Source organism: Harpia harpyja, chromosome 7 (genome assembly GCF_026419915.1).
Source record: "Harpia harpyja isolate bHarHar1 chromosome 7, bHarHar1 primary haplotype, whole genome shotgun sequence".
Taxonomy (NCBI): domain Eukaryota; kingdom Metazoa; phylum Chordata; class Aves; order Accipitriformes; family Accipitridae; genus Harpia; species Harpia harpyja.
This window is the reverse complement of record NC_068946.1, coordinates 20,962,088-20,989,864: the sequence shown is the minus strand read 5'-3', so window position 1 is coordinate 20,989,864 and position 27,777 is coordinate 20,962,088. Positions and strand designations below refer to the sequence as shown.

General features: G+C 37.1%; 1 protein-coding gene across 4 annotated transcripts in view; it reads left to right on the top strand.

Moving 5' to 3' along the window:
• The window catches only part of CALCRL (calcitonin receptor like receptor), a 76,943-nt gene that overhangs the window by 25,673 nt on the left and 23,493 nt on the right, over nt 1–27,777 (top strand). For 3 of the 4 annotated variants that reach the window (XM_052793706.1, XM_052793708.1, XM_052793707.1), the window contains 5 exons: nt 18,866–18,964; nt 19,972–20,116; nt 21,627–21,737; nt 22,692–22,804; nt 25,946–26,037. In XM_052793706.1, the coding sequence (XP_052649666.1) occupies nt 18,914–18,964; nt 19,972–20,116; nt 21,627–21,737; nt 22,692–22,804; nt 25,946–26,037 (512 nt within the window). In that variant the 5' untranslated portion in view covers nt 18,866–18,913. Of the gene's footprint in view, nt 1–17,577; nt 17,666–18,865; nt 18,965–19,971; nt 20,117–21,626; nt 21,738–22,691; nt 22,805–25,945; nt 26,038–27,777 lie in introns of those variants that run through there. The other variant, XM_052793709.1, reaches the window with a different exon arrangement.

Genomic DNA, 27,777 nt, shown 5'->3' with positions numbered 1-27,777 from the left:
CTGGAAAACTGCAGAAGTTGCATTTGCAACGTTCCTCCAGCTGTCTTCTGGATTCTAACAACCATGCCGCGACAATGTTTCAACTCTTTGTTGGGATCTTACCCAAAATTTTCATTGTGCTCTTCTAGATCTTGTTGGGATTTCTCTGAAAATTTTACTTGCCAATTTGCCCTTTCTTTGCAGTCTTTGGAGGTGATCCAGTCTTTAAGTGTGACCCCCTTTTCGCACGACCTTTGGTTTTGAGTTGTTTCATTCTGCTCCGGGCATGTCATGACTTAGTGACTTTAGTGAAACTGCTAGGAAACCCAAAACATAAACATACTGTGTATTTTTTTTTTATTCTTCATCAAATTTTCATTTTGGTTTTTTGGCATTTTCTTTTTTTTTTTTTTTTTTTTCCTTTCTTCCTGCTCCTTCAGCTAAGCTGTTTATAGGGAAGCCGTTAATAGGGGAAGGATTTGTAGTGTTACGTGTTTGGGGTGGGATGTGATTACCCAGTACACAGGCATCTGCCACTGCCTGGGAAGCCCACCAGGCCTGGCTGCCTCCATACAGGATGCCCCAGAGACACTGGGGCCAGGTTTAGCAAATGTCTTTTATACCCTCACAGCATCTCAAAGGGCACTAGGAAGGAGCCTATGTGCGGGCAAGTGAACTTAGCCGTTGGTCTCGATCTCTCTCATTACCTATACATGTGAGGAGTAGTGTTAGCAAGATGCAGGATGTATTTAGTTACATCTGTGTGTTTGCAGATTGCAACCATGATATAAATGGAATTAATACTAGGGACTGATTATGCTGCTAGCAGTTTGTAGAAAAATCAAAATGGGAGGTAGTGGTTTTATTTCTAATGTTTTTGCACTTTCTACAATATTCATATGTATTGTTCACCTTCTGCTATTGTAAAAGATCAATTAAAAATGAAAGGGTGATCATGATTAGCTAGGCAGGTCCATTTCCACTGCACCGCAGGTGTTGTGAATGTCCCCAGGGTATTTTTTGGACAGTAAAATTGTTAATGGTGCTGGTACTTAAAAAGCTATAATTAGCTGCTGAAGTTAACACCCTTTGAGTTCTATTGTTTTGTTTTGAGTGCAGAGATTTGAGAAATCCTTGGTGTATTGCCAGCACTAGGAGTAAATTTCCCCAACTAAAAGGACTGTAGACTTGTTCAAAATCACTGTTAATCTGTGAGAGTGCTTCAAAATCTAAATAAAGATCTGAATCTTATGTCTGCAGCTTTTTAAAATTGATATTTGGTAACGATAATTATCAGATACTAGTTTTTGAATCTCCTGGGGTGTAACATGGATATCTAGCTCTTACATATATTATGCATACTATTTTAATGTAAATTGTATTCTATTTTACATTGTAATATTTTTTGCATTTTTAATCTAGGAATACGTTCTTATTCAAGTAATAATAATTTTCTTATGGTTCCTGTCCTTTCTTAACATTCTTGTCCTCTGACACATGTTTAACAGGTCAGACTACTAATTCACCATAGTTCATTCTGGCATTATAATTGTATAATTTTTAGTAATAATAATGTGACAATGAGTTTGGCTGCTGTCATGAAGTTATCACTTTAAAAATCAAGAATTATTTAAAACCTAATGTAATTCAGGTGCTTTTATTTTGTCTGGGGTGCTGTAGAGCTGCATTCAGTATTCTCATTGGTCACGATGGCTTGATGAACAGCTGCGATTCCTTTGTGATTATGTGTCTAGGAATAGATTTCTAATTCCTCTTAGGGCTTTTGGGGAGAAATGAAAGAATCATGAAAATCAATGTGACTGATTGCCAGACTGTTAAAATCAGGTATTTAAGTCACCTTTATTAATGCCTGTATATTGCAGGTAACCATTATTTAGTGGAATGTAGCACTAGTGTTTCATTACACTTTACTACAAAGTAGGTAGTCTTGAGTTATCAGTTGAAAATTGCAAGTAGTACACAATGTGAAGGTGTATTTGGTTATTGGGGCACATCACTTAACCATTATTAAGATGGCTGAAAAAACTGTCATCCACAGTGCTACTATATGCAATTCAATCTGTAGGGTGAGTGCTTGGAATGGGTAGCAAGAGATTAGAAAGGGATAGAGCTGGACGCAGGAGGTCACTTAAGGTAATGATTATGCCTTCACTTCGCTGCATGGGGAAGAGCCTACTTCATGTTTCTTAGGTGCAAAGAGAATATTAAGGTAGATTGTCTCACTCAAGTACCTCTTAACACTGGGAATATCTTGTGGGAGATGTTCCCTTAAACTCAGCATCTGAAGTGGCCCTAGCGATACCACAGACATTAATGTCCAAACCATAGCCTGAGAACAGATTTTTGGTCTGAGACCATCTTACAGACAGGTAAGTACAGTTACAGATGAAAGACTGCTGTAGAAAATAAATGACTGATAATTTATTAGCAGAAATATTGGGTTATATTTTCCTGACTTTTCATTTGTCTGGATTTTCTTTTATTTAGTCCAAGGACTTTAACTCTTTTTGCAGTCCCTTTGATGACAATCCCTACAGAAATCAATGGTAAATCCACTGCTAATTGCTGAGTGGATATTTAAACCTCAGATATGACACAACATGCAATGTGGTGATGGGCAAATCACTTTCTGTCTATTTTTCTTTTTACTCAGACACATCAGGACATATTCCTTATATCCTTCAAAATTTATCTGCAAGTTTTTGTAGGCCTCTCAAATACTGTAAATCAGAATAGACTGATTCTAAACACTACACTTCTCACTGGTATTCTCTCCTATATGAATGAAAATTATACCTGTATTAGCAGTTGAAAGACATTTAGATTTTCAGGACTGTCTGTCAGATATTAAGCTGGTTAAAATACCTCTCACAATAGGTATGTCTTTAAGAGCCAGACATTGCTTAAGAATTCCTTCACAAAACCCTTACTGAAGATAGCAACTGACTCTCAACTCTTTGATTCAGGATCAGTATTTTTAATTATCTTACTTTCATCTTCCCTTTAAGTTCTTTCTTGGTGCTTCTCTATGACCTTAAAGGAAAAACTACATCAAAGGGTTTTTTTAATTTGTTTCTTGATTTTAGAACTGAGCCCATTTTCCTCACAGTGTAATCGTTCTACATTTGGTAGCACTGTGTAGTTTCAGTAGCTGATTTGGCTCCCACATTTGGATTAGTCTGAATTTCCCATCAGTTTGGTAGTCTGATTTTCAACAGATGTTTTAGGGTCATCCTCCTTGTAATGTCTGACCCTCAGAGATGACCAGCCAAATGGGGTTCAGAGTTCATATCCCTGGGTGATGGCCACTTCAGATTTAAAGTTCTCTGTTCCCTAAAAACACTCATCAAAGGTTTATTTCTTTTCTCTGTAGCCTTGTAAAGTGGTATAATGACACAGCCTGAGGATCAATAATGACTTCAAAGTTAGAAGTTGTCTGATAGGAACAACATGGGAATGAATTTATTTAGTCTGGTGGTTGCAAATGATGCTTGCTGATTTCTCAACGCCTTACTGAATTAATATCTGTCTTTTAGAATAGAACGAGCCAAATATAGCTAAAGTTATCGGTGTCCCTCTTGACCAGGGTCTGTATCTGATCCATTTTATGCTTTGCTTAGACAAAGCAAAAAGTACTTTGCTTCCTAGTCTATAAGATGTTTATATGATATCCAGAACAATTAATGCCATCATTAAAACACCACTAGTTTTGGAATGATGTGCAACAACTGTTCAGCAGTGCACACTTGGTAAAGATTTGGGATCTTGCAAAAGAAAGTGAAGAATAAATATAATTTTGTGATTTTTATACACTATCCTCAGCATTGAGCAGTTATAAAATATGCTAGTGCAGTAGTTGTTTTCTAATACTCTTCTGAGAAAGGGAAATATATTTACTGGGTGGGGAGGAAACCAACCAGGTTTTATTCCTGTAAATTTTTATTTCTTTTGAGACACCTGGAGATGTTAGGGCAATGACAAGTTAGCTCATTAAATGTCACCTCTTCTTTGTGTGGTGTAGACCTGTAGCAATAGCCAAGCATTTTTATTTCTAAAAAATCACTTACAGGGTCAGTAAGACACGTACCTGTTATGGAATTCATTTGTCAGCAAGACTTGCATCCAGTTAAGAAGTAGTACAGAAATTTTATGTCTGCTCTTGGCCTAGTTATGCATCTCACCAATAAAGCACTTGATAGTTCCTCTGGAAAAAAAAAAAGGGGGGGGGGGATAGCTGTTTTTACAGCTTCAGAAGAGAACAGAGTTCTTTCTCCATCATATATGCTGATTAATTCAGAATATCACATTCATTCCCTGCTGTGTTTCAGCAAATATCCTGCTCTGTCAACAGCAGGAGGAAGCCAATGCAGGAGAAATCTGGATTTCACCAAAGGAAGCTTGGCATAAGCTACCTTGATAGAAATAAATGCAGATTTTTTTGTTTGTTTGTTTCTGAATGGTTCCCTCGCATGGGATCAGTTGGATGATGTTGTTTCCGTTGGGTCCAGCAATGTCAAGGCCACTGATGATGAAAGTTTTGTACTGTTTTTCCCCATCACTTGGAAAATTCTTCCCCCCGCCCCCCCCCTCCAAATCCCTGCCAAGCAGTGAACAAAATTTCTTAGCAAGATGAATTTGAAGTTTTGCATGCTCTGTGGAACAGGATACACAAATACAGCTTTGAGAGGGAAACAGTTGAGGGGTGCAAGTCCAGACTCTCTGAATAAAATGCATGTGCATGAAATGGATGAGACTTCTAAGGTGTCTTATTAAGTTAAAAGGTGCAGGAAAGAATAAAAAAATGCATGCAAAGGTTATTTTTTTCGTAGTGACTTTTGGTACCTCAGTCTGACGTAAATAATGCCTGAAAGTTTGATGTCCAAGCTTTGCTATAAAGTCAGTTAGCAAAACTAGTGAATGTGAGTACTGCAGTTTCAGCTGAGACACTGGCAGACCAATGGCAGGAACTGTAGTATTGAGAATTGCAGAATTACAAACTCGACTGAATATGTTTTAACTTACTTTTGGTAGACATTTTCCTTATCAAAGCATCCCATCAAATTCCATGCATTTTGTTTCTGCTAGGGATTTTTTTAATGGAGTGCGAAATCAGTATGAGAATTCTGTGGGTTTTTTTTTTTTCTTCAGGAAAATAAATGCAGGATGTGAGTGTGCAGAAAATATGGACACCTATATTAATGCCACCTAATATTTTCCATGCTTGCAGTGTAAATTTTCAGTTGCTTGCAATTTTGACAAGGTTTAACTGAGATTTTCCATTACATGTTTCTGCCTTTTTATTATTACTATTTTTACATTTGGAGGGGAGATAATGTGCTTAAATGTGTAAATTACATATAAATAACATTTATACATAATTTATGCCCAGAATAGCTGTGCTTGATTCTCATTCCTCTGCTGTAGCTATAGTGCTTGTAATGTTTTATTACATTTGGTATGTAATATTTCATCTTCATGAAGTACCTTGGCCAAGTGACACTCAAGTTTATCAAGGCAGTGATTTTTGTGTCCAATTTATGTAATATTTTTAATGTTCATAGTTAATATTTTATTTTGGTTTGCATTCAGGTAAGTCAGGGTGGAATACTGCAAAAGGATATGGAAAAGTCTGTTTGTAATTAAAGGAACACTAATTGGACTTTAGGGACTGTGTGTAAGATACACTAGTCTTTCCCACGGCCACACCCTGAGCATATGATCTTTAACTGAATTCATGGAAACATTCACACTGCTTCCTACAGATTGCAGCTGGCACTGTCTATAAAATCTCTGCTTCACAAAGAGCAGAGGATTTTATGTGATAATGTGCAATGATACATTTCATTCTTCTGCAGTGTTACTATACAGAAACAGATGGAATGCATTGTAAAAAGACAGTAATATGCAATGCAATTATGCAATAATATCAAAATCCTAGTAATGGTCATTCTTGCAGTCCTCATTCAGAGGATGTGAAATAGTGCAGCGCTTGACCATCAAATATGTGTGTGGTTTACAGATTGCATGCCAGCTAAATTGTTAGATGACCCACCAACTGCTTTTGCTATTCCAAACTTTTAACATCTTTCCCAGCAGCATAAGCTCTGCAAGTAGAATCTGTCAATGGCACAGAATCACATTTCTGTTAACAGCATGAAAATGTAATAGGGTGTCAACTAAAATATAAGGCCAGTTAGACCTGGCCCTGTCCAGTTTTCAGCTGTTGTTAATCTCTAGTATTTCAAAAAAAGAGTTAAGACTTTGCAAGAGACAATTGATGGACAAATTTGAAAATTAGAAAAGGGTTAGTTTCTCACTTTCAGGTAAGGACTGATGTATACAATTTCAGGTGAAAGACATTTTATGTAAGTCGTATTTTGGAAAAGGTATACAAATGTATTATTTCAGTTAGTGCTAAAGATTTCTACTTAGATACACTCCATATTCAGACTAAAAGACTGTCCTCATGTAAAAGTGAAATTATTCTTTTAAAAGTAAGTGCACGTTGTCAAAGATAATTGATAAAGATCACCCCATAAATGTGTTCTAGTTGGTTGAATATGGCTTTAGCTGTCCAAACAGTCATCACTGCCTTTTGGGGGATTGTATGTGACACAAGAAAAGTTTGAAACTCTTGTGTTTATACTGGAGTCGGTTGTTTTTTGTTCTCCGTGTACACTTTCAAATAAGCATGAGGAATGCATAGGGCAAATGCTGTAAGTGAGGTTAGTGTAGTCACTTTGTAGCAGTTTGCTTCTTGTTCAAACAAATGCTTCTCATTTTGTTAAGCTGGTTAGTTAATTGCTATGATCCTGTAATTAATTTTTAAACTGACAGCAATGCTAGCAAAACAAGTGTTTCTTCACTCCTGGATGCTTCAGTCTGTGTCAGAGTTGTGCTTATGTCAATATTCCTATGGGTGTGGTGGGGTGTGGATGAAGCTGAAGGGAATTCCCATTTAGAAGACTTTGAAACATTGATGAATGATATTTTCCTCAATTTGTCAACAATAATGTTAACCCAGATTGACAGAGAATGATGTTAATGTAAAATATCATTGGCCGTAGCAATATCTTGGTACATGTCTTCACTTGAAGGAGATGTAGGTAGAGGATAGAAAAACCTTTTATCACTCTACCTACTTTATGGCTACCTTAAGGTGATTTCTGTGCCTAGTCTGTGAGGAGAAGGAGGATTATACATCAAAAGAAAAGCTCTGGTTATAAATGTAAAGACAAAAGCTTTGTCACTGTGGTGTTTTTAATCTGTCCTTTGAGTATGTGTGTCCATTCTTTTCTGTCATTAGAAGTCATCCACAAGCCTTTGCTCTTCTTCACTGTACTGAGTATAGGCCCTCGGAAGTCTTGGAAGCCAAGACCTGTGTCTCTGTGGGTCTCAAGAAGGTGTGCATATACCAATATGCAGCTATAGACTTCAAAAAATCTATAGAAGGTAATTTCTTTCCATACTGTTGAGATTAACTACTACTGGTTTTTAACTTTCTTGAGTCTCACAAACTCCTTTATCACTAGCATACTCTGTGTGAGCCCAATTTAAAACATTTGCTGCTGAAATGCCATTTTAGGAATATAACAGATGGAAAAACATGGGAAATATGGGAAATATCTGTAGCTAATTAAAAGCAAAGGAGACAAGCTTCAGACCACTAGAATTCAAAAGGTTGGTTTTGGCTGCTGCTGCTTCTTGGCTTTTGCTACAGGACGGATTAGTAGTTTTGATAATTTAGCACAGTATAACATGTATTGTCTAATATTCAAAGGGTGAAATATTCCAGATCTTGCACTTTTGACTTTTGGCATGTGAAATTTTAAATTTAAGAGGAAATGTTCTGAACTGTGGTAACTTAGGTTGACCTGGTAAAGGCTTTGAAGTAGCTGGTGGTTTATTTTGTTTTGAATAAGTATACCAAGCTGAATTTTTCTAAAGCTGCCTTAAATTTACCTGAACTTTTTTGGAATAGTAAATGCATCAGAAATGTCCCGTGAGAGAAAATGTTGATATTTGGCATGAACTTCCCATCTGAAAATTCATTCTCAGCCAGACCAAAATTATTGCCCGTGAAAAGAAAACTGCTTAGGGGATATTTTAGTTCTTTGTATTATATTTAAAAAAAAAAAAAAAGTAAAAGAAAGAAATCCAACACGAAATCAGAAGACCATAGTGCTTCTGACATTTCTATGGAGAGTTTATCTCTATTTGGTTCATCAGTTCTGTTCAAGTCATTGACCAATGGTGAACCCAAAGTTAGGACACCGGTTCTGATGCAGTGGCTGCAGCAGCACTGTGTTTATGCTGGCATAAGCAGTTCCCTTTCCTGGCCACCTGCTCCCTCCCCATCCTGCCATGAGTTGCTGGTGTGGCATGGTTCACCTTAAAATTAAAAATGTCATTAAAAAATTGTATTTTAAAACTTTATAAAGAATTATTTATAACTGAATGAGAGCATGTTTGTGTATATTTGTTTGTAAATATTCTGATTTCTAAATGTGAATCTAGAAGAAACTGATATAAAACCTCTGAGTTTTCATAGAATACACTTAACTGCTGAACTGGGCTGCAGCCAGTGAGAAAAAGCTTGAGTGCTACACTCTGAAAAAAACCAAAAGTCCTGATGTATTTTGGTTAACCCATTCTCCTATTCCCATTGCCTTATTCTGACCTTGAGAAAAGTCTTTGAACTGTGGAAATACTGTTCTTGTAAAATTAGCACGTGTCAATGAAGAAATAATAAGAAACTTTTAAAACTTAGCCAGTCGAGAAAATGACTTCATGCTGTAAACGTTTTCACAAAGAAACCTTCGGATCTCTTTTGGGTCATTACTTGGTAACCAGCATTAAACAGAGTCATTCAGATAAAAACACTGACTGAAAGGGATACACAGAGCAGCAGTTCACTCTCTGCAGCCTTTAAGCAGCAGTCTCTGGGGAAAAAAAAACTTCAGACATCTGACCAAGGGTTTTTATACAAGTGTTAAGGTCTATCTGATGAAATCATAAATTCATACTGCCATTGTTTTAATTCAGAACAGTAATAATTTTGCTTGGAGGTAGAGAAATCTTCTTTGGAGGAATATACCATATTTTTCACATGTATCATAGAGTCATAGAATATCTCAAGTTGAAAGTTGTACTCTTCGCTGATTAGAAAAACTGGCTGGATGGACGAGCCCAGAGGGTTGTGGTGAATGGAGTTAAATCCAGTTGGCGGCTGGTCACAAGTGATGTTCCCCAGGGCTCAGTATTGGGGCCAGTTCTGTTTAATATCTTTATCAATGATCCGGATGAGGGGATTGAGTGCACCCTCAGTAAGTTTGCGGATGACACCAAGTTGGGAGGGATGGTTGATCTGCTCGAGGGTAGGGAGGCTCTACAGAGAGATCTGGACAGGCTGGATTGATGGGCTGAGGCCAATCGTATGAAGTTCAACAAGGCCAAGTGCCGGGTCCTGCACTTCGGTCACAGCAACCCCATGCGGCGCTACAGGCTTGGGGAGGAGTGGCTGGAAATCTGCCCGGCAGAGAAGGACCTGGGGGTGCTGGTTGACAGCCGGCTGGATATGAGCCAGCAGTGTGCCCAGGTGGCCAAGAAGGCCGACGGCATCGTGGCCTGCATCAGAAATAGTGTGGCCAGCAGGAGCAGGGAGGTGGTTGTTCCCCTGTACTCGGCACTGGTGAGGCCGCACCTCGAGTGCTGTGTTCAGTTTTGGGCCCCTCACTACGGGAGAGACATGGAGGTGCTGGAGCGTGTCCAGAGAAGGGCAACCAAGTTGGTGAGGGACCTGGAGCACAAGTCTTATGAGGAGCGGCTGAGGGAACTGGGGCTGTTTAGTCTGGAGAAAAGGAGGCTGAGGGGAGACCTTATCGCTCTCTACAACTACCTGAAAGGGGGTTGTAGTGAGGTGGGTGTTGGTCTCTTCTGTCAGGTGCCTGGAGATAGGACGAGAGGAAATGGCCTCAAGCTGTGGCAAGGGAGATTTAGATTGGATATTAGGAAAAATTTCTTTACTGAGAGGATTGTCAGACATTGGGATAAGCTGCTGAGGGAAGTGGTTGAGTCACCATCGCTGGAGGTATTCAAAAAGCGCGTAGATGGGGTACTCCATAACATGGTTTAGTGGGCATGCATGATGGTTGGACTCGATGGTCTCAAAGGTCTTTTCCAACCTAAATGATTCTATGAAAGGAACCTATAAGGATTATTGAGTCCAACTCCCTGCTCCTCGCAGGACTGCCTAAAACTAAATCGTATGACTGAGAGCGTCATCCATATATAAAATTGTATCTAGGTAACTATACTCATTTTTTTTTTTCCAGGTTACACTTTTGTTGCATACTGAGGAAAGCAAGATGGAAAACATTTTTGTCTTCTCTAAATTGGGGCATGTGGTTAGGGTCCTCTGTTCTCTCTCTTAAAGTCATAGCACAGAAGTAAGTGTCTGCTCTCAGTGACAGGCTGCCCCCACACCCTTCAGCATTTCCTGAAGGCCTCTCCTAAAATCTTTAAGACATTCACTGGTTTTAGTATGCATTTGGAATGAAGCAATAGAATTTGGGCTCAGGCAGGAAGATTCAATAGCTCCAGTGGCATACTTGCGATGCCTTGCTATACTGTGTGGTTGGGTTTGAGGTCACATCAATAACACCATCCCTATGAATTTTGGGGTGTGGCCTGTCAAGTTTTGCTGTGTATGTCTGTGGATATCTTGCCCCAGTTTCAATTATGGCGTTTTTTTGTTGAACACGTGAGGAATACAGATTGGCAAAGGGTAATGAGGCATTAAAATATACCTAGTAAGACTGTGGGAGCTCTCCAACTTTTTCATAGTGTGAAATCCATGGAAAAGAAAGAATGTCATGAGCAATCCCCTTGTATTTAAAATAACATGTTAATTGGAACATCCTTGCCACAGCATAACAGTTCCTTTGGAGGAAGAGAAATTTCAGGAAAGTTTACTGAATAGGTTTTTAACTACATTTTTTAATTACTATAGCAGGAAATCAATATGGTAGAAAAAAGAGAAGTACCAGCACTAAATCATCTTAATCAATCAGCTATTGGAATTTAATCATTCATTATTCTGCTGTCATCTTCATTTCCATTAATAATCTTTTCTAGGGTGTTTGATAGTGGCCACTCTAGCATTTTACAAATGACTTTGTTCAGCAGAGCAGCCTTCCTTCTAAGTTTCTTTGTGCTTGAATGAATACTACAGAATTTAAATGCCATGGCTTAGAGAACATTGAACTGAACTTGGTGAGTTATGCCTAATAACATATGTAGCTATGTTGTTTGGTTTTAGACATCAAGGTACAGTTTGGGTTAGGGCTATGGGGTGAAAAGGGTTAAGTTTGTAAAGTAAGCATAACAAGTGCTTACAGAATTATACACTCACTGAAAAATATGGAGGCATTAATAACTATGAACTGTTGGAAATCACAGTTGCATCTCTGAGAATAAGCCCTGTCAGTCTGTTGGTAAAGATTTACTTTGCCAGAATCTTGGTTGCCTTCATTTAACAATTAGTTCCTCAAGAAGGAAGCATTTTGGGTGTTAGTATCACTGTATAAGACAGTGTTAAAAATACTATAATTTTAAAAATGTAAGTAGTGGGGGATATACTATCCAGAGTTTTTTGTATTTTGATAAAATATGTAAAGAAGTGTGTTACTGGGGAACTGATTTCTGCAATAAAGGTGGTTTTATGCTAGCTGCCACCTCTTGCTCTCTCATTTCAGGTTAGAAATGAGAAAGTTTTACTGTATTGCGCTATCAGACTCGTGATAGAAGTTTCTGTTTAGAAGATGAAATAATCAGTACTTTAGGCAGGAAATACTATAACCAGGAAAACTGCAAAATGATTTTGGAAGTGTGGAGTATTGTGTCTCTTACTTAACCTAAATAATTTTACTTTGCTTTGATATTTTTAACATTCATATGATGCATTTATTTGGCACAGTTAGATATCCTGCCTAATTGTAACTATAACCCTAATTGAGTCCTTGTCTGTCTTCCACATGCAATTGCAGCATTTGCTACTGCTGGCTTCATATGTTCTTAAGTCAATAGAAAGTTCATCATATTTGAGAAAGAGGGGTAGAGCCTTCCTAAATGGTAGGAAAAACATTGAAAGCAAAGAGGCCGAGAGAAGACCTGTCTATGTAAAAGCAAGGAGGAAATACTCTTACCTTTCATCAGTGGAAATTCTGTTTTGAAAAGCCAAAATTGGTGTGATGGACAAAGACACAAGAACATGTCAGCTCTGCAGTCTGCTTTATGGAGAGGAGTAACATTGCTCAAGAGCAGAAATTGCAGAATATTCCAGAGGAACAATGTTGTGGACGTTTCCTCATCCAAACCCTCATTTGGAGGGTTTTGTTGTAGTGGTTTTTTTCTGGTGGTTGGTTGGTTGGTTGGTTTGGTTTTTCACTGGGCCTCCATAGCCCATGTTTCTTCTCAGGATAATTTACAATGTCATCCAAACCTGTGGACTGAAGAAGAAAAGTGTTACAAAATAGTGAGGGTTCCCTCCTCCCTGAGAAAAACTAGCACCACCATCACTCTATGATAGGTTCTTATGGTTTTAGGCATTTAGAACTGGCCAAGAGTGTTGTCAATTACTGCTAGTAATGTCTGTTGGGTGCAGCAGACAAAATTTAGCTGAACGGTAGCCAAAAGCTGTTAAAGGGAAAAAAATACACAGGAGTACTTTAATCCATGTAATCTTATCTGCAGATGGTTCTGCAATCTCTGCAAGGCCTCTGGCAAGCAACTAGACTGATGCAAAAACAAACCCCAAAAAATCTGCGTGCTAATAGAGAGAATAAAAGATGTGAAACATCTCTGCGAACTAGACCTAATTTTCTACTTGCAATAAGCCTGAGACCTTGAGACGTGCATAGCATGTGGCCCAAGAAATAAACAGTGAGTACTTTCTCATACTGAGCCTAACCACCACCTAATGCATGATGAAGTTATAAAATAAATACTAGAACAGTAAAATTGAGATATACTGCTCTGTTTCTTCTTTATTTATTTTAATCCTCAAGAAGAGAGTAAATGCCATTGTGCCACAATGGCTCCCTAGGAAAAACTCCTGGAAAGAAAGGTAGAAGGAGGAACGTTTCAGTGTGGCATTTTTTTGTAATGTCTCCATGCATGTGAGCAATGCTGTGGGTTCAGAGAACAAGATGTCTAAAGAAACTCGGCGTGTTTATAAACTTGGGGTTTATTTCCTATAGTACTTTTCATGGTGGTTATATGAATATTGCAAATCTTTTCCTAATTATCGATTCACTTGTGGAGGTCATGTAGCCTGTAAGCCTCTTGATTCTGCAGTGCAAGAAGGGATCTCAGTTTATCCCTTTGTAAGCCACTGCATTTCTCAGAAAAGCTCTTCGCAGTTTTCTGTCTTTATGATGCTGCTTGCTACCGGTTGGTGGTATACACAACGTTCCATCATAGTACTCCTAATGAGTTCAAAATAGTATTGGGAGCATTTTTTTTATTTTTGTTGTTCGGTTTTTCCTGATCTGTGCCCCATCTCATTTGAAGAGAGGAGGTCACACTGGGGGTTTGAAAGAATATCTGCGGTGAGGATAGGAATGCCTTCTTATAGCAGTTCCATTAGCATCACAGTTGAGTTGTACCAGTGTTTTAAACCAGGATAGTAAGTCAAATTTTGTTTATGGTAAAATCCAGCAACACGCAGCTCTGATATATTTGGGTATATACCACTTCCTTCAAGTGAAGGAGACTATATTTGAAAAAAACACAAGCCCTGTCACTAACTGAATGAAGAGAATAGTGCAATGAAATCTGTTGGAAGCTGTGAAGTGCTTATGGTTCTGTACTGTAAAAATTGCCTCAGGGAGGATCAAACTCTTTTGATCTTTTGCCTCACCTGTTTTAGGAGTCTGTAACTGCTGATGCCTGGGTCTTAATTCAGAGTGGCTGTGAGTAGGGAATTCTAGTGTCGTGAAACTGTACTACCCAGCGTTTATTAGATTTGTTCCATAACTATGATTTTTGAGCCTTTTTAACTCCATAATTATTAGGAGGAAGGAGTAATTCCCACACATACAGCTGTGAGTTGTTATGTGATACCACCAGAGCAGTTTGGTCCAAGTCCTGGCAGAAGTGGTTCACTCAGAAATAAGGGCATTTTACCTGATTAGGAAGATTTTCAAATTGCCCTGCATTGCACTCTAAGGTAAGTATGGAGATTTTGTAGTCTGCTTTCAGGACTAAATGAATCTGGTATGTATTAATGTTTGGCTGGTACTGCCCACTTGCAAAACCCTTTTAGTTAGAAGAGAATCTGCGTCAGTAAAGACTCTTATCTGTAATTCCATTTGAGACTACTGTTTTTTTTCTAACAGCGTACTACAGCAATTCAAATTAGGGACGCTTGAAAAGGGTTGGGCATTTTCCAGCTTCTTGGTTTTGCCTATATATTGGGTTGAAACAACCAAACGTTGCCTGAGGCTTTAAATACTTTGAGTTGTATGCCTCCCTCTAAAAAGAACCAGAAATAACAAAATAGCATGTATAGCCATTTCTAAGAGATATGTCAACAAAACAAAATCAGGGAGTGCTAGAACAACAGCTGGGGGGGTGGGGGTGTGGTGGTCAAGAAAATAGCCATTCTGGCCCCCATTTTCAGTCAGAGAGGAAGGCTATACGGCTATATTTGCACATGTTCAACTTTAGTGTTGCAAGAGTATAGCAGACTGCAAGATATGTAATTTATACTGAAAATGTTTTGGGTTTTTTTTTCTTTTCCTGGGAAAATCAAAGATTGCCAATTAGTGAAAAACATTTGTGCGTGTGTATGAATGTACATGCAATGACATAATGAGACTCTCCCTCCTATCCCACTCCTACAGAGTTGCATTCTGACTTAAAGTCAGACTTAAGGGCAACTGCTTAAGGTAGAAGCTGCCTGTGTATTTTCTTTTGTACTAAATGTGGTCAGGTGATTGAAGTTAAAAAAATGATTTTTCTTGCTGACTACTTTTGCTAACCCTTTTGCTGTATCGTTGAAGTAGGAAGTGTCTGAAGCTCAGCAAGGATGACATTTATTCTTGGGAGGATGGGAAAAGGTTAAAAGTAGAAACAGCTGATGAGGCAGGATGGCTCTGTGGAGAAAGCAGGAGGAAGAGAAATGTGAACATCTGTTAAAGCTATACCAGTGACTATTTTGGCTAAGTTAAGCTTGCAGTTCCTTTTGAATTCCTTCTTCTTCAGTAGATGTCACTGATATCAATGACAAACACGATATAGGCCTTTGGAGTGTCACTAATTTGGGTAACAGAGAATGTAATAAAGAGGAAAAACAAGCAGTTCCATTTTATTTTATTTTTTAAGTTATCCCAGTCTTCAGTTCAACATGCACTAAAAATAAAAATGAGATTTTGAAGATCTGATTTGCTATTGCAATACCCCATTCTCTTCCCACTGATGATACCTTTTACTGGGAAAATACTTAAGCCAGAGGACTGCTGGTAGTTGTGGTGTTGTGTCCACTGACTTACAGTATCGTTCAATACCTATCATGAAAATCACAGTCCTGCTGGCTTTTTTTCAGATCCCCACTGTCACAGAGTGGAGTCAGAGGATTCTGTCTAAGCTGCCACCATATTTTCCCTGAAGCTAACATTCAGTACACTAAAATTAACCTCAATCCAATACAGTTGTCCTCTCTCCCCCACAGTAGAATTGTCAAAGATGTTTAATAGCAGAACAACAACTTGGGAAGCATTATTATTTAAAGAAATCTACGAATGGGTCTCTTTTATTATTAATTTCTTTTCCTTGTGCATCTGATACCTCCCAGCTCTGAGACGGAGAGAACTTTCTGAGAATCACATTTGGTTTGCATTTCATCAGAACAGATGATTAATAAAAGCAGCCTGACTTTCTCAGCAGTACTGGCTTGCTACCTCAATCAACGGACTAAGCTGCTGTCCATTCTTAAGAAAGTTTTTAATCTTCCTGTGAAAGTTCTTGTCCAAACTAACTGGAATAAATAATGAGTTAATTAATTCATGTAGTGATGAAAGAAATGCTTTCCTGAAGTTCAAATAGGCATCTGAATGACCTTCATCCTGCATTTTGTAATTAAGTCCAAAAGTAGTGCTGTTTAAAAAAAGGATTTTATATTTTTTTATATATATATATATATATATATGGGTTTTTTGCACTTAGCAGCTGTGAGAAATGAGCATAAAGCATAGAGTGAATTATAGACTTGACTTAATCTTTCATCTCCTGGGAAGAATTAATAATTTAGCAGTGGATACTGGAATAGTTGATAGGAAATGTCTACAAAACCACTAGATATGAAAAGATTTGGACCATTAAAGGAACTGCGCTAAAGGGTGACTTTTGATATTGTGAAACAGAAATAATCATGGACTCTGAATCAAAGCAGATAAATTCTGCTTTTGTTTATATGATATTGTATCTTCTAGGTAAATAAAAATAAGCAAGGCTAAGCGAGGGCAATATTTGAATATGCATTTTAAATTTGGCATCCAACATTTGTTTTAGCATAAGGATTTGGGGAACTATTATAGAGAAAATTATTTTGAACTCTTGTATATATATACAGAAAAAGAGACACTAAATTATGGTTGCTATGTTCTACTTGATTGGTCTCTTCGCTTGTCCAGTGCACATCGTTTCTGGGTTTTAAACCTGTGCAGACGTGCTTTGGCATACTTTGAAGAGAGAAGATTACTCAATTACTTTACAACCAAGTAGTTAATTCCAATTTCCTTAGAAGGCCAGTGTTGTTTTTTTCCTCTTCCTAGGTAAACAGACACAACTATAAATGAATGAAACTTGTGATGGGTTTCAATTAATCTCCCTTGCCCCAATTATCATGCAGAATTCAAATCGTATTGCCTCTTTGCTTATTTAGATATCTTCATTTGTATTTGGTTTTCAGTCAATCTTTAGTCACTACACCTAGATGTTTAGATTTTTCTTTAGTTAACAGTGGTTTTTACAATTTTCTATTCACTGTAGTTCTCATCACGTGGATTTTCCAGAGAAGTATTAGCTCAAACTGAGAATATATTTCACGTATGTTGATTGGTCTTCCTGTTAGTGTTTTAAGAGCCTTCAGAACAGCATAGTTGAATTTCAGTGTCTCGCTGAATTACCTGTGCAATTTCCAGCAATCAGTATTAGAGGATTGCATGCCAGTGGTAAAAATAGAGGGAAGATTACTGATACAGTTTTAGCCTGGGTTAAACAGGCACAACAGTAACTGATTTTACAACACATTTCTTGTATTTGCTTTAAGCTGTACAATAAACAGCAGTGATCTCATATTTTGTAGTCAGTATATCCTACAAAATGCTCTTTATTGTATTATTGTTGTGTTAAGAGGACCTAGTCTCAGTGTAAAAGCAGGAAAGAAGTAGATATAGAATGCTTGCTTTTTGTGACTAAGACAGGGGTTTTTTTAAAGGATGGGCTTTTTGTAAAATTACTTTTGCTGGCCAATGTACTATCAGTTGTTTGTCATCCACTGGTCTCTTGTAGGACATGACTGCTGGATAAGAAAAACCTCCAAAGACAAGAGCAAGTGTGATCCAAGGGAGAATGTGGCTTGGGTCAGAAGACAGGTTTGCATGTAGGTACTCAGCTCCCAACAGCCCTCTTGCTTCGGTAGCAGTGGGATTTTTGAGCTAGGTATATGAAGGACCTTTGGGGTATGTGAGTTTTATGTCTTAAGTAGCCATGTATTATTTGTAGTGAATTCATCTGTACAAGGGAGCTAAACTCACTCAGATGTGGTCCCCTTTATTTTGGCTGGTAATAGCTTCTTTGATGCTAGTACAGTGAGATACTTAGATTTTGAAAGGTGGTTTAGTTGTAACAACTTAATCTAAATGTGGAGAGGACTTTTGCTACCACACAAGCAGAAGAGAAGCTCTTACCTCAATTCCAGGCTTGGCTTTGTGATCTTCTCAGGCAACCTCAGGACACAATGAAATATTGCATGAGAAATCTCTTAGACGTTTCCCTTCCTTTTGAGGGAGTTGTCGCAGCAGGGTTGTGCTTAATAGATGGTCTAGGTGCTTAATAAATAATTTTGTATATTTTATGTTTTAGGTGCATTTTACACTTCAAGAATCAATTCCAAGAATAGTCTTCACTGTAAGGTGATTATAGCTGTTTTGGGTAGTTCTGTTTTCTTCAAACTACAGATAACAAAACTAGTTTACAGCTACTGCAGATACAGAAACTAGTTTACAGCTCACAATTAATTCTTGCATTGCCATTGTCATGTTTGCAAAGTTGTAACTTCAAGATGAAGTGGCTAACTTACTAGATCAGTTCTTGCAGAAATGGCAAAATCAAAAATCAGTTGGTGTGAAGAGAACAGGAAATAATAGTGTGTGTGTGTGTGTTTGTGAAAGTCTAAGTCTACTTTAGAGGAAACTGAACTGCAGTTTGCCATGGTTGCCCAAAGGCAGAGATGTCCAGGAGTCAACTCGTATCTCAGGGCTAATTGCTACACATCTGTTAGAGTTGATACCAGCTACCTGACTGAGCCAAACCCTCCGGAGAATTGGTCTTAGTTGAGCCAATGGAGGCAGCAGGGCAGGAAAAACCCTGCTGCTGGAATTCACTGCTGGTGAATTGAGCGCATTTTTTTTGACATCATATTGTACATCTCCATGTATATCACACAGCGCCGCTATGCATGAATGAAAATTGAGAGGACCTCCATTGATTTGTCTTAATTCAGGAAGAAAATATGAAGTCTTTTATCAGTTCTGGCTTTCATGAATTACTAAATTTGTTCCTACTTTCTTTTCCATGGCAGTTTGAGTTCATTCAACTACAATATAAATTCGCTGCACCAGATGTAAAAATGACAAAAACCTGGATCACATCTTTGCTGTTCTTCTTATCAGTTACTATGGTGAGTCTTACGGATTTTTTAAATCACTTCCAGATTTAACAGCTGTGTACAGAATACCATAGAAATTATTAATATGGAAATGCAGAAACAACTAATCTTGTGTTCAAATGTAGTTTCTGCACAGCAGGATCTTTATCTACATTCTGTTCTCCTTTTAATTCTGGTGGTAAAGGAACAGAAATAGTATTTACCTCTGCTGAACCCAGCATATCCTTTGCTAGCAGAGAACTTTACAGTAACAGTTGACAAGTGACATATAAGCAGCACTATGCAGAGGACATCCTTGGAACTTTTAATTTCACCCCTTGTATGACAATGGTACAGTATTTCAATCTGCAGCTTTGTTTTTTCCGTGAAGTTTAGTAGCTTCCCATAAAATATTTAACTTCTTTTAAAAATGTACCTAAAAGGTTCAGGTTTGGATCAAGATCCACTTTCTTAAATTATTATTATTGTTATTGTTGTTATTGTTATTACTACTACTAACTATAAAAGTGGATGTCATGTCTTTTGAATACCTTTTTGTATTGAGGGTTGACTTCATGGTTTGCAAGACTATAGAGAAACCAAATAGCTCTGAACAAGCCAAAACCTTCAGCGCATACGGTATATGGAAAGTCTCTTTTCATAAAGGATCATTTTGGGCCTGATTTAAATGCCTTTTAGACTAATGTAACTTCGATATATTTTACTGGATTTTGTAAAAGCTGTTTATATGCTTCTGACTGTCTCAGTGCTTTCTAAGCATTTTTCCATTATTATTTATAAATCTTGCAGAAAGTTACTCCCCCATGCTCATTCAGGAGATATTTGTCAAGATTCAGTAGTAAGAAGAATTGCTAAATTAACCAGAAAAACATAAAATCATATTGTCAGTAATGAGATTTGAAGATAATTTTCCTTCAGTAAAATAATATTTAAAACATAGTATTTAAAAAGATTGACATTTAAGAAGTTTATATTGGAGTTTGTACATGGCTTGCTAAAAAAAGTCTTTTTCCTCGTAGTTTTTTGCCACTGCTATACCATCTGAAGGGCATCAGAATATGACAGAGGACTTCGCTCAACTGAGTGTTACACGGAATAAAATTATGACAGCACAGTATGAATGCTACCAGAAAATTATGCAAGATCCTATTCATAGGAAAGAAGGTAGAGATCATTTTCTTATAAGGTTTTACAAAGGCAAATGGTCCACAGACATGATTACAGTAATTCAGGATCCCTTAAGTTACATTCATTTCTTGTCTTGGTAGCAATGATTTTTCAGGCTGTAACTGTATTTGTACGAGTTTTTAGAAACATCACTTTGGGATTCATGAACATAAAGTAATATGTTATATTACCTGTCCATAGCACCACTTCTTATATAACACAAAGCTTTTATTTCTGATGAGATAAGAAAATGTTAATTTAAATAGATATCCAGATTAAAAAATTATGACTGATTAATCTTACCACTTTATTACATTTCATGTTCTTATAATACCTCTACCTGGCCACATCTGCCTTTAAAAATTGAAAGTATCTTGATACACACAATTTCCCTACTTTGAGGGTTGTGTTAGTATCATTAATGCTTTTTCTGATAACTCATTCTGAGCTAACCTCACTAGCTCTACCTGTCACTGCATTCACTGTTTCTGACTTTATAACTTCTGGAAACACTGAATGGCTTTTGAGGCAAGAAGAGGTAATTGCATTCTTTTACAATGAGTTTTTTTCTTTTCTGAAATGATTCCTTGGAGGAACTGAATGTCTGGAGGTCAGAAATGGATATGAGTATGACAGTGTAAGCTTACGTCTAGCCTGGGTCATCACAGCTTCAGAAGGATCTGGACAAATTGGAAAATCTTCAGATGAGGAGGAATTACATGATGTTTGAAAAATGCAGCCTTTGAGATGGGGGCATTATTAAGTCTTAAAAAGAAAACTGAAGGAACATACTAAAAACATCTTCAAATTTGTAGAGAGGGTCAGTCATTCTGTGTGCCTTTTGGGAAAGGATTTGTTTATAAAACCCCAGCTTGTTCTCAAGGGAGGTTTATTTTAGATGTTAACATTCATGGGAGTGCAGTGAGGCATTGAAACAGGCTCTTGAGGGACACTGTGGATTCCCTGTCCCTGGAGCACTTAGAGAACTGTCTGTCCATGATGACCGAAGCAGGCTTAGCTCTGCTTGAGGCAGGGGAGCTGTGGCTGCCTCCCAGCCAGCCTTTCTGATGGCTTTTACGATACCACTGTGTTTTCAGTGAACTAATAAACCTATGTATAGGCTTGGTATACATCCAAAATGTAAGTTAGTTCAGTAAAACGGTCTTTGCAAGCTTAAGGCTCTTTGTTAATGTACATTATTTGGTCTGAATTGATTTAGGGGTTTTTGCCTACTGTGCTCTGGATCTGAGGTTTGTAAATTGTAGATGCAGACCATTTCAAGGTGAATGATGATGGATTTTAAAATGTGTTCGAAGAAATGTACGTATAAGGAACTATTTCTATGAAGTGGAGTTTTAATTAACTACTGCCTAAATCTTTCTATTTTCTTTTTTTTCTCATTGCTGCAAGTGAGAAACTTACTTTATGCAGTCTTACATCTTACTTTTGAAAGAGTGTTGTGAAAGAATGGTTGTTATTTTATTACCAGGTCTCTACTTGTTTGCAGGTCCTTACTGTAACAGGACATGGGATGGCTGGTTGTGCTGGAGTGATGTTGCTGCCGGAACTGTGTCAGTACAGCGTTGTCCTGACTACTTTCAGGATTTCAACCCATCAGGTGAGTGTGCATGGGCTTCTACATCAACATATTTCTTAATAAAATGAGGGTTTGGGTGCTTGATGCCTCCTGTTTGCCCTACTCAAGTCACTAATGCTCCAGAATTTCTATAACTCCAAACCCATTATTTGCATTTTCCCTTTATCACACAGAAAACTGATAAGTTACTTATTTTCTTTTCTGAAATATGTCCTTGAGGGATTCTGTAGATTAGGAAATAGAAGTTGAAGTTAGATCAGTTTTTTCCTCTTAGGGATGAGCTTTTCTTTCTAACACACAAGCAGAAATATGACTTATTCTTTTACCTCAATTTAGCAATTGAAGTTGACAAGAGTTTCTCCCACAAGTGAATCTTTTCCTGTTTCTGTAGGCTCAACTTTGCATCTTTGAGCATGTGGAAAATGTCATAGATTTTTCACTCTTGTCTCTTTCTGCTGTTTTTGGTATTTCCCAGTGTCCTTTCATGCCTCTTTCTATTTGAAGATAGAAATCATTATGCGGTCCCAGAAATTTTCCAGTTTGGTTCTTGAACAGTTTCTCTATTGATGTTTTCCTGCCTGTCCAATCCTAATTTACAGAGGTAGGATGTCAGACTTCAGTTTAGATCTTGGATGTTAAACAAGCCATTTAAATATTCTCGTCACTTCACTTGGTAGTTCTCTAACAGTTTGATATATTTTGATACTTACTGGATTGGAGGAGGGATATCTATTTGTTTTCTTAAGAAAAACAAATCATCAGTTGCCCTTGCCAAGCAAAAGCAATGGTCTCTAGTTTCTCAGAATTCATAGTAACAAGCAATGTCTCTCTAGTCATATTAATAAAGCTGTCATTTGTTTGCCAATCTTTCTTCATTAAATACTAGGCATCAGGAAGTAGAACTTCAGTGCTGACTGTTGTGTTTTTCTTTTGTTTTTCTTTCTTTGTTTTTCTTTCCATCTACTTTGACTGTAGAAAAAGTTACGAAGATCTGTGATCCAAGTGGGAATTGGTTTAGACATCCAGAAAGCAACAGGACGTGGACAAACTATACCCAGTGTAATATTTATACACATGAAAAAGTGAAGGTAGGAAAGGAATAAATGCATGTTAGCAATGTCAAGAAACTGATCTGAAAAATTTCACAAGTTTCAAAACTCCAATAGTAGGGCAGTTGATGCAACATCAAAATGCAAAAAGAAGAAAGCATGTTGAATAAAAAGGATGAATTGTGCAAAACAGACTCAAAAAAACCCAGCCCACCTGCTTTGTCTTTTACAGCTGATTTCAACTGCTTGAATAATATGATCCTATTTTTGTTTGTGGGTATTTTAAATGTGTAGGTACTAGTACTTGTCTAGGTCATCCACAGTCATCTACTGGTAAGCAAAGTGCATGCCTTATAAGAGCAGACCTTTAAGTTTTGCTCTGTAATTTTGAAGTAGGGTCCAAGTTCAGCAGAACTGTGGGAGGTTTGCACATCTCTGGAAGACGTGCTGAGAGCATGGGTTTATCCAATTAACTTACAGTGACAGATTTTCAGCAGGTGCACAACCAAAGTTTTACTTGGGATTAATACGTATTCTAGGTAGCTTTAAGTAGAGTTTGGATGTTTGGGGTTGAGTTTTTTGCCCCAGTGTGAAAAGCAGAGCTAATATTTTCTTTTTTACAGAAGTGTAGACAAGCTGTAGTTGAATGGATTCACCACGGGATCTTTGGAGGCTAAAGGGAAGTAAATGATGAGAAGTGTTAGATAGGGTTTGTTTTTCATTGTGATCCTTTGCCTGTGTTATATCTTGTGTCCTGGCTCCCAAGTGCCATTTTTTCAGTTTCTGAGATACCAAGCTGCTCACATGAATGGAAAACCTATACTTCAAGTTTACTTAAGTGAAATTTTGCAAGCATCCAAAATTATCTCAGGCCAGGCAGCAAAATGCTTTGAGAGAGTTGTTTTCTATATATGAAAGATAGACTCTATGCACACACGCATACCCATGTGGGTATATGTATAGATGCTATTTTTATAGACTTCAGTTTATCTTGAAATTGCCCATCCATTAACAGATTTAAAAAAAAAATTAAAAAAAAAATCTGGTAAATCTCCAAATGCCCTCTTTCTGAGATACTCTTTGATATGTGAGGATATAATTGCATATTTGCCCCGCCCCCCCTGCACCCCGCCCCCAGCTGCATGTCCACTAATATTCTTTATGTTTATGAAACATTCAGTCATGGGATGAAGCAGTAAATTGAAACTGCAAATGCCCAAGAACTAGGAATATAAAATGCAGGTCAGGATAGACTGTAAATTAATTTGGACCTCATGGAAAAGAGCTCAATAACAGCAGACTGTGTCAAGAATACTGACATCTAGTAGAGATCCTAACTGCCTGCATTATTGCTGTCAAGAGCGCTTTAGGGTATTTACCTAGAAACCATATTGAGAAAAGGTGGTAATAGATGATAATGAGGTACTTTTGTATTGCTTTTTCTCAAATCATGAGACATTGAATACGCTAATGGCAGTTTAATTCTACTAGCAGAAACGCTATAATTCATTGATTCTTGCTAATATTTGGCTGGAAACTGAGAGAATAGTATTCAGACAGGAGCAGATCCACGCAGGTCCTTCTTTATGAATAATGAGCTAGTTTCCCTCAGGCTGCTTTGCCAGCATATTTCAACTCTGTCATGCATCAGAAGCTATTGTTTAAATGGAATAATAGCTCTGAAGAAAGCCTTACTGCTTGCTACAGTTCTATGTCTTGTTATATTAAACAACATTATCTTTTCACTTTGCTCAGAAGGTGGGTTAGATAATGCACAATAAATGTGACTGTTGTCCATTGTTCAATTCTTATTGTTATTGCCCTCATCAGCAGTCCCTGCTGTACCACTGTTTTGTGTCAGTTCTAAACTTTGTGGAAATCTTCTAAATCCTTACCGTGCACCTTTGCCTAAATTGGTCACTGAATGAGGTGGTGATATCGGATATGGACCCGTCATACAAAGGCTGTCATTATGTATATGTAGCCAAGCTTTAGCGTTTCAGCGGTGACCCTTGTTTTTTCTCGCTTCCGAATTTTTATGAAAGTTTCACTTAAACCTATTGCATTGTTTTGTTGTTTTTTTTTTTAAGTTATCACATTATTAAAAATAATGATAATTTGAAAAATTCTAGCATGTGCAAAGAGGTACCCTTGTTTCATCTTACAACCTTCTTAAAGCTTTACCTGGAATCTTTTTACATTATTTCAAAAGTCAATATATGTAGTAAGCTGCAGTTAGTCTATCTTAAATCGGAATAAGTTCAGAGGATACATACAGTTTGGAGTACATGAGCATTTGTATGTATGCTCTAATTCTTCCTATAGAATCCATATAGTTATGCTTTATTGTTATAGTCTAAGGTTCAACCTGAAAATCTTCATTTCCATATGTGCAAAATGATAATCTTACATTTAATGCAACAAGTGGAATTTTGTGTGGCAGATTCCATGACTGAAAGCAGGGGTTTGTTACTGGTGGAATTTAATATATTTATTAATTCAAAGAATTAATGATAACATGTTGTATATATTCCAAATACTAATTTACTAGTTCCTCATTTTTACCTTTTATATCTACCCAGCTTTTCATAATTCTGTAATTTGGTTGTAGGCTTATTTAACAAGACTGTTTAGTCTTCACTATTTTTGAGTCATTGTTAATTTTTTCATGCCCTTCCTTAAATGCCAAATGAAAACTAAATTTCCAATATCATAATTACAGCTTGCTTTGAAGGAAGTATCTTTAAATGGTAAGAAAAAACCTATGAGGAAAAAATACATAAATTCACATAGGAAGCACATGTTTTACTTTAAGAGTTGTGTTAATAGATGAATCAAGCCTCAGACAGGAATCTACCCAGTGCAGTAGCATAAATAGCCAGATTTATGTAAATGGTCAAAAAAAACATAGCAGTATATATTAGAAACCCAATGTTTTAACTAAGAAGAGGTGAGTTCTAGTGATGATTTCAACAAATCTGTTGGGTATCTTACAGAAAGAGGTTTTAGTAAGATGTTGATTTGCAGGATTCTAGACTTGATTCATCATTATCTGTAATGTTTTTATTTTCTTAATGCTATTATAGTCATTTTATATGCAGAAGAGATGTATAAGTATGTGCTTTATCAACAATAGTTCTGTATGCATCACAGGTGCTTGGTTTTGTTCTTGTATTGCAGACTGCTCTGAATTTGTATTACTTGGCCATCATTGGACATGGTCTTTCAATTGCATCACTTCTGATTTCTCTTGGCATATTCTTTTATTTTAAGTAAGTATATTTAAAATCCTCTACCAAATATCAGTGGCTGCAACAATCCTAGTTCCAATACTTTGAAAGACCAGCCATCCCAATGAAATTAGATGGAGCAAGAAGGTGAAGAAAGTCACTATATTGGTTTGGCTTTGAACATTATACTGTAATAAAAATTTAGGTTTCTTTTCTTAGAAACCTAAAATCCCAAATCTGCAAAAAAACCCCTGTAGAATATATTGAAAATAGGAAATGAGAAAGTTTTGTTTGTTTGTTTGCTTGGGGTTTGTGGTTTGGTTTTTGTTTTTTTTAATAATAAGTTACGGTGTGGATATGCCAGGCATCAACCAAAGAGCAAATGGAGACCAAAAATACTGTTGACATGTGGTAGGTACAGTAACATTCCAAAGTAGGTAGCCACAAAATATGATAAACTGTAAAGAAAGTAAGTCTAGGAGCTATAGTAGGAATGGGAATAATAAAAATAATCCTTTTTTTTAATTTATTCACCTAATTATGTCTATGACAGTTATGTCATATCCACTGACTAACAGTTATGATGTAACCTTCTTGAGAGAAAGTTTGAGCAGTGTATTGCCAGTGTCACAACAACTTGTAATATAATGCACAGGTCTTTTAAAATTAGTCGTCTTATTATTTCACATTTTGTGAAAGTACTTTTCTTTCCCAGGAAAGATTTTTTTTTTTTTTTTTTAACGAAGTTGTTGAGGCTTAGTAGAAAGGTGAAACCATGAGTGTTGCCACATAAGCAGAGCTAAGAGAGACAAGTTGTTATCTGTGCCAAATGCTGCGCTGCACAGTGTAGGCTTTCCTTGTTAACTGGCACTAGTTTAATCATTTCTGCATCATTTTTCATTGGATAATATAGATCTGCTCTATGATCTTACCTATTTCTTACCACTATACCCTACTGTCTCACTCCATCTTTTATTTTTTCCTAACATTTAAATATGAATAGCACATACACTAGCAACTGTGGGGCTAGCTCAGATTTTTCTTTTCTCATGCTCTGGACTTTGATTAGGTAGAAGTAGCAGATATCTGATAAAAAATTATCCTTTTTAGTCACATCTGACTGAATATAGTGTTTCCAATTTAGATATGCATTATTTCCCCAGGTTCTGGGACAACATTTCCACAAGTCCCCAACAAATGAGTGTTTCAACTTTGTAGCCTCTCTTTATGAAATCCAATATTCAAGATGACTTTTCAGCTTTTTCTGACTTCTTTTCTTGAGGACAAACCAAAACATTTGTGGTTTTTAATCAATTTATTTGCATATGACCTGTGAAAACAATGCTTACCATTTCCAAATTAATTTTCCCTCCACAAAATCAACATGTGAAATGGCTCTGAGTCGTTATAAGAAGCTTCATTTTGCATTAAGAGCTATACCGTTGCTATAAATGTCACAAAAAGTTTAACAGACTAAATATCTAATGTGGCAGGACAAATGCTTTGACATAGACTTCTCAGGAGTAAACAAAAAGGTTTGGAATATGATATGATTTTAAAAGTTCAGAGACAGTAAAGCATGAATTTTCTCTACTATAATACGAAAACCAAGCCAATTTCATCTTGGCTTGTGGCACTTGCTGCAAAAGCAGGTGATCTGTTTTGCTACCGTTATGTCATGTTTGTCTAACCCTCCGGGGATTTTTTTTCTCCCTCTGGTAGAAGGATCATCTCTCCTCAGAGAACCACATGGAATTAATCCAGACCCACAAACCACATTTT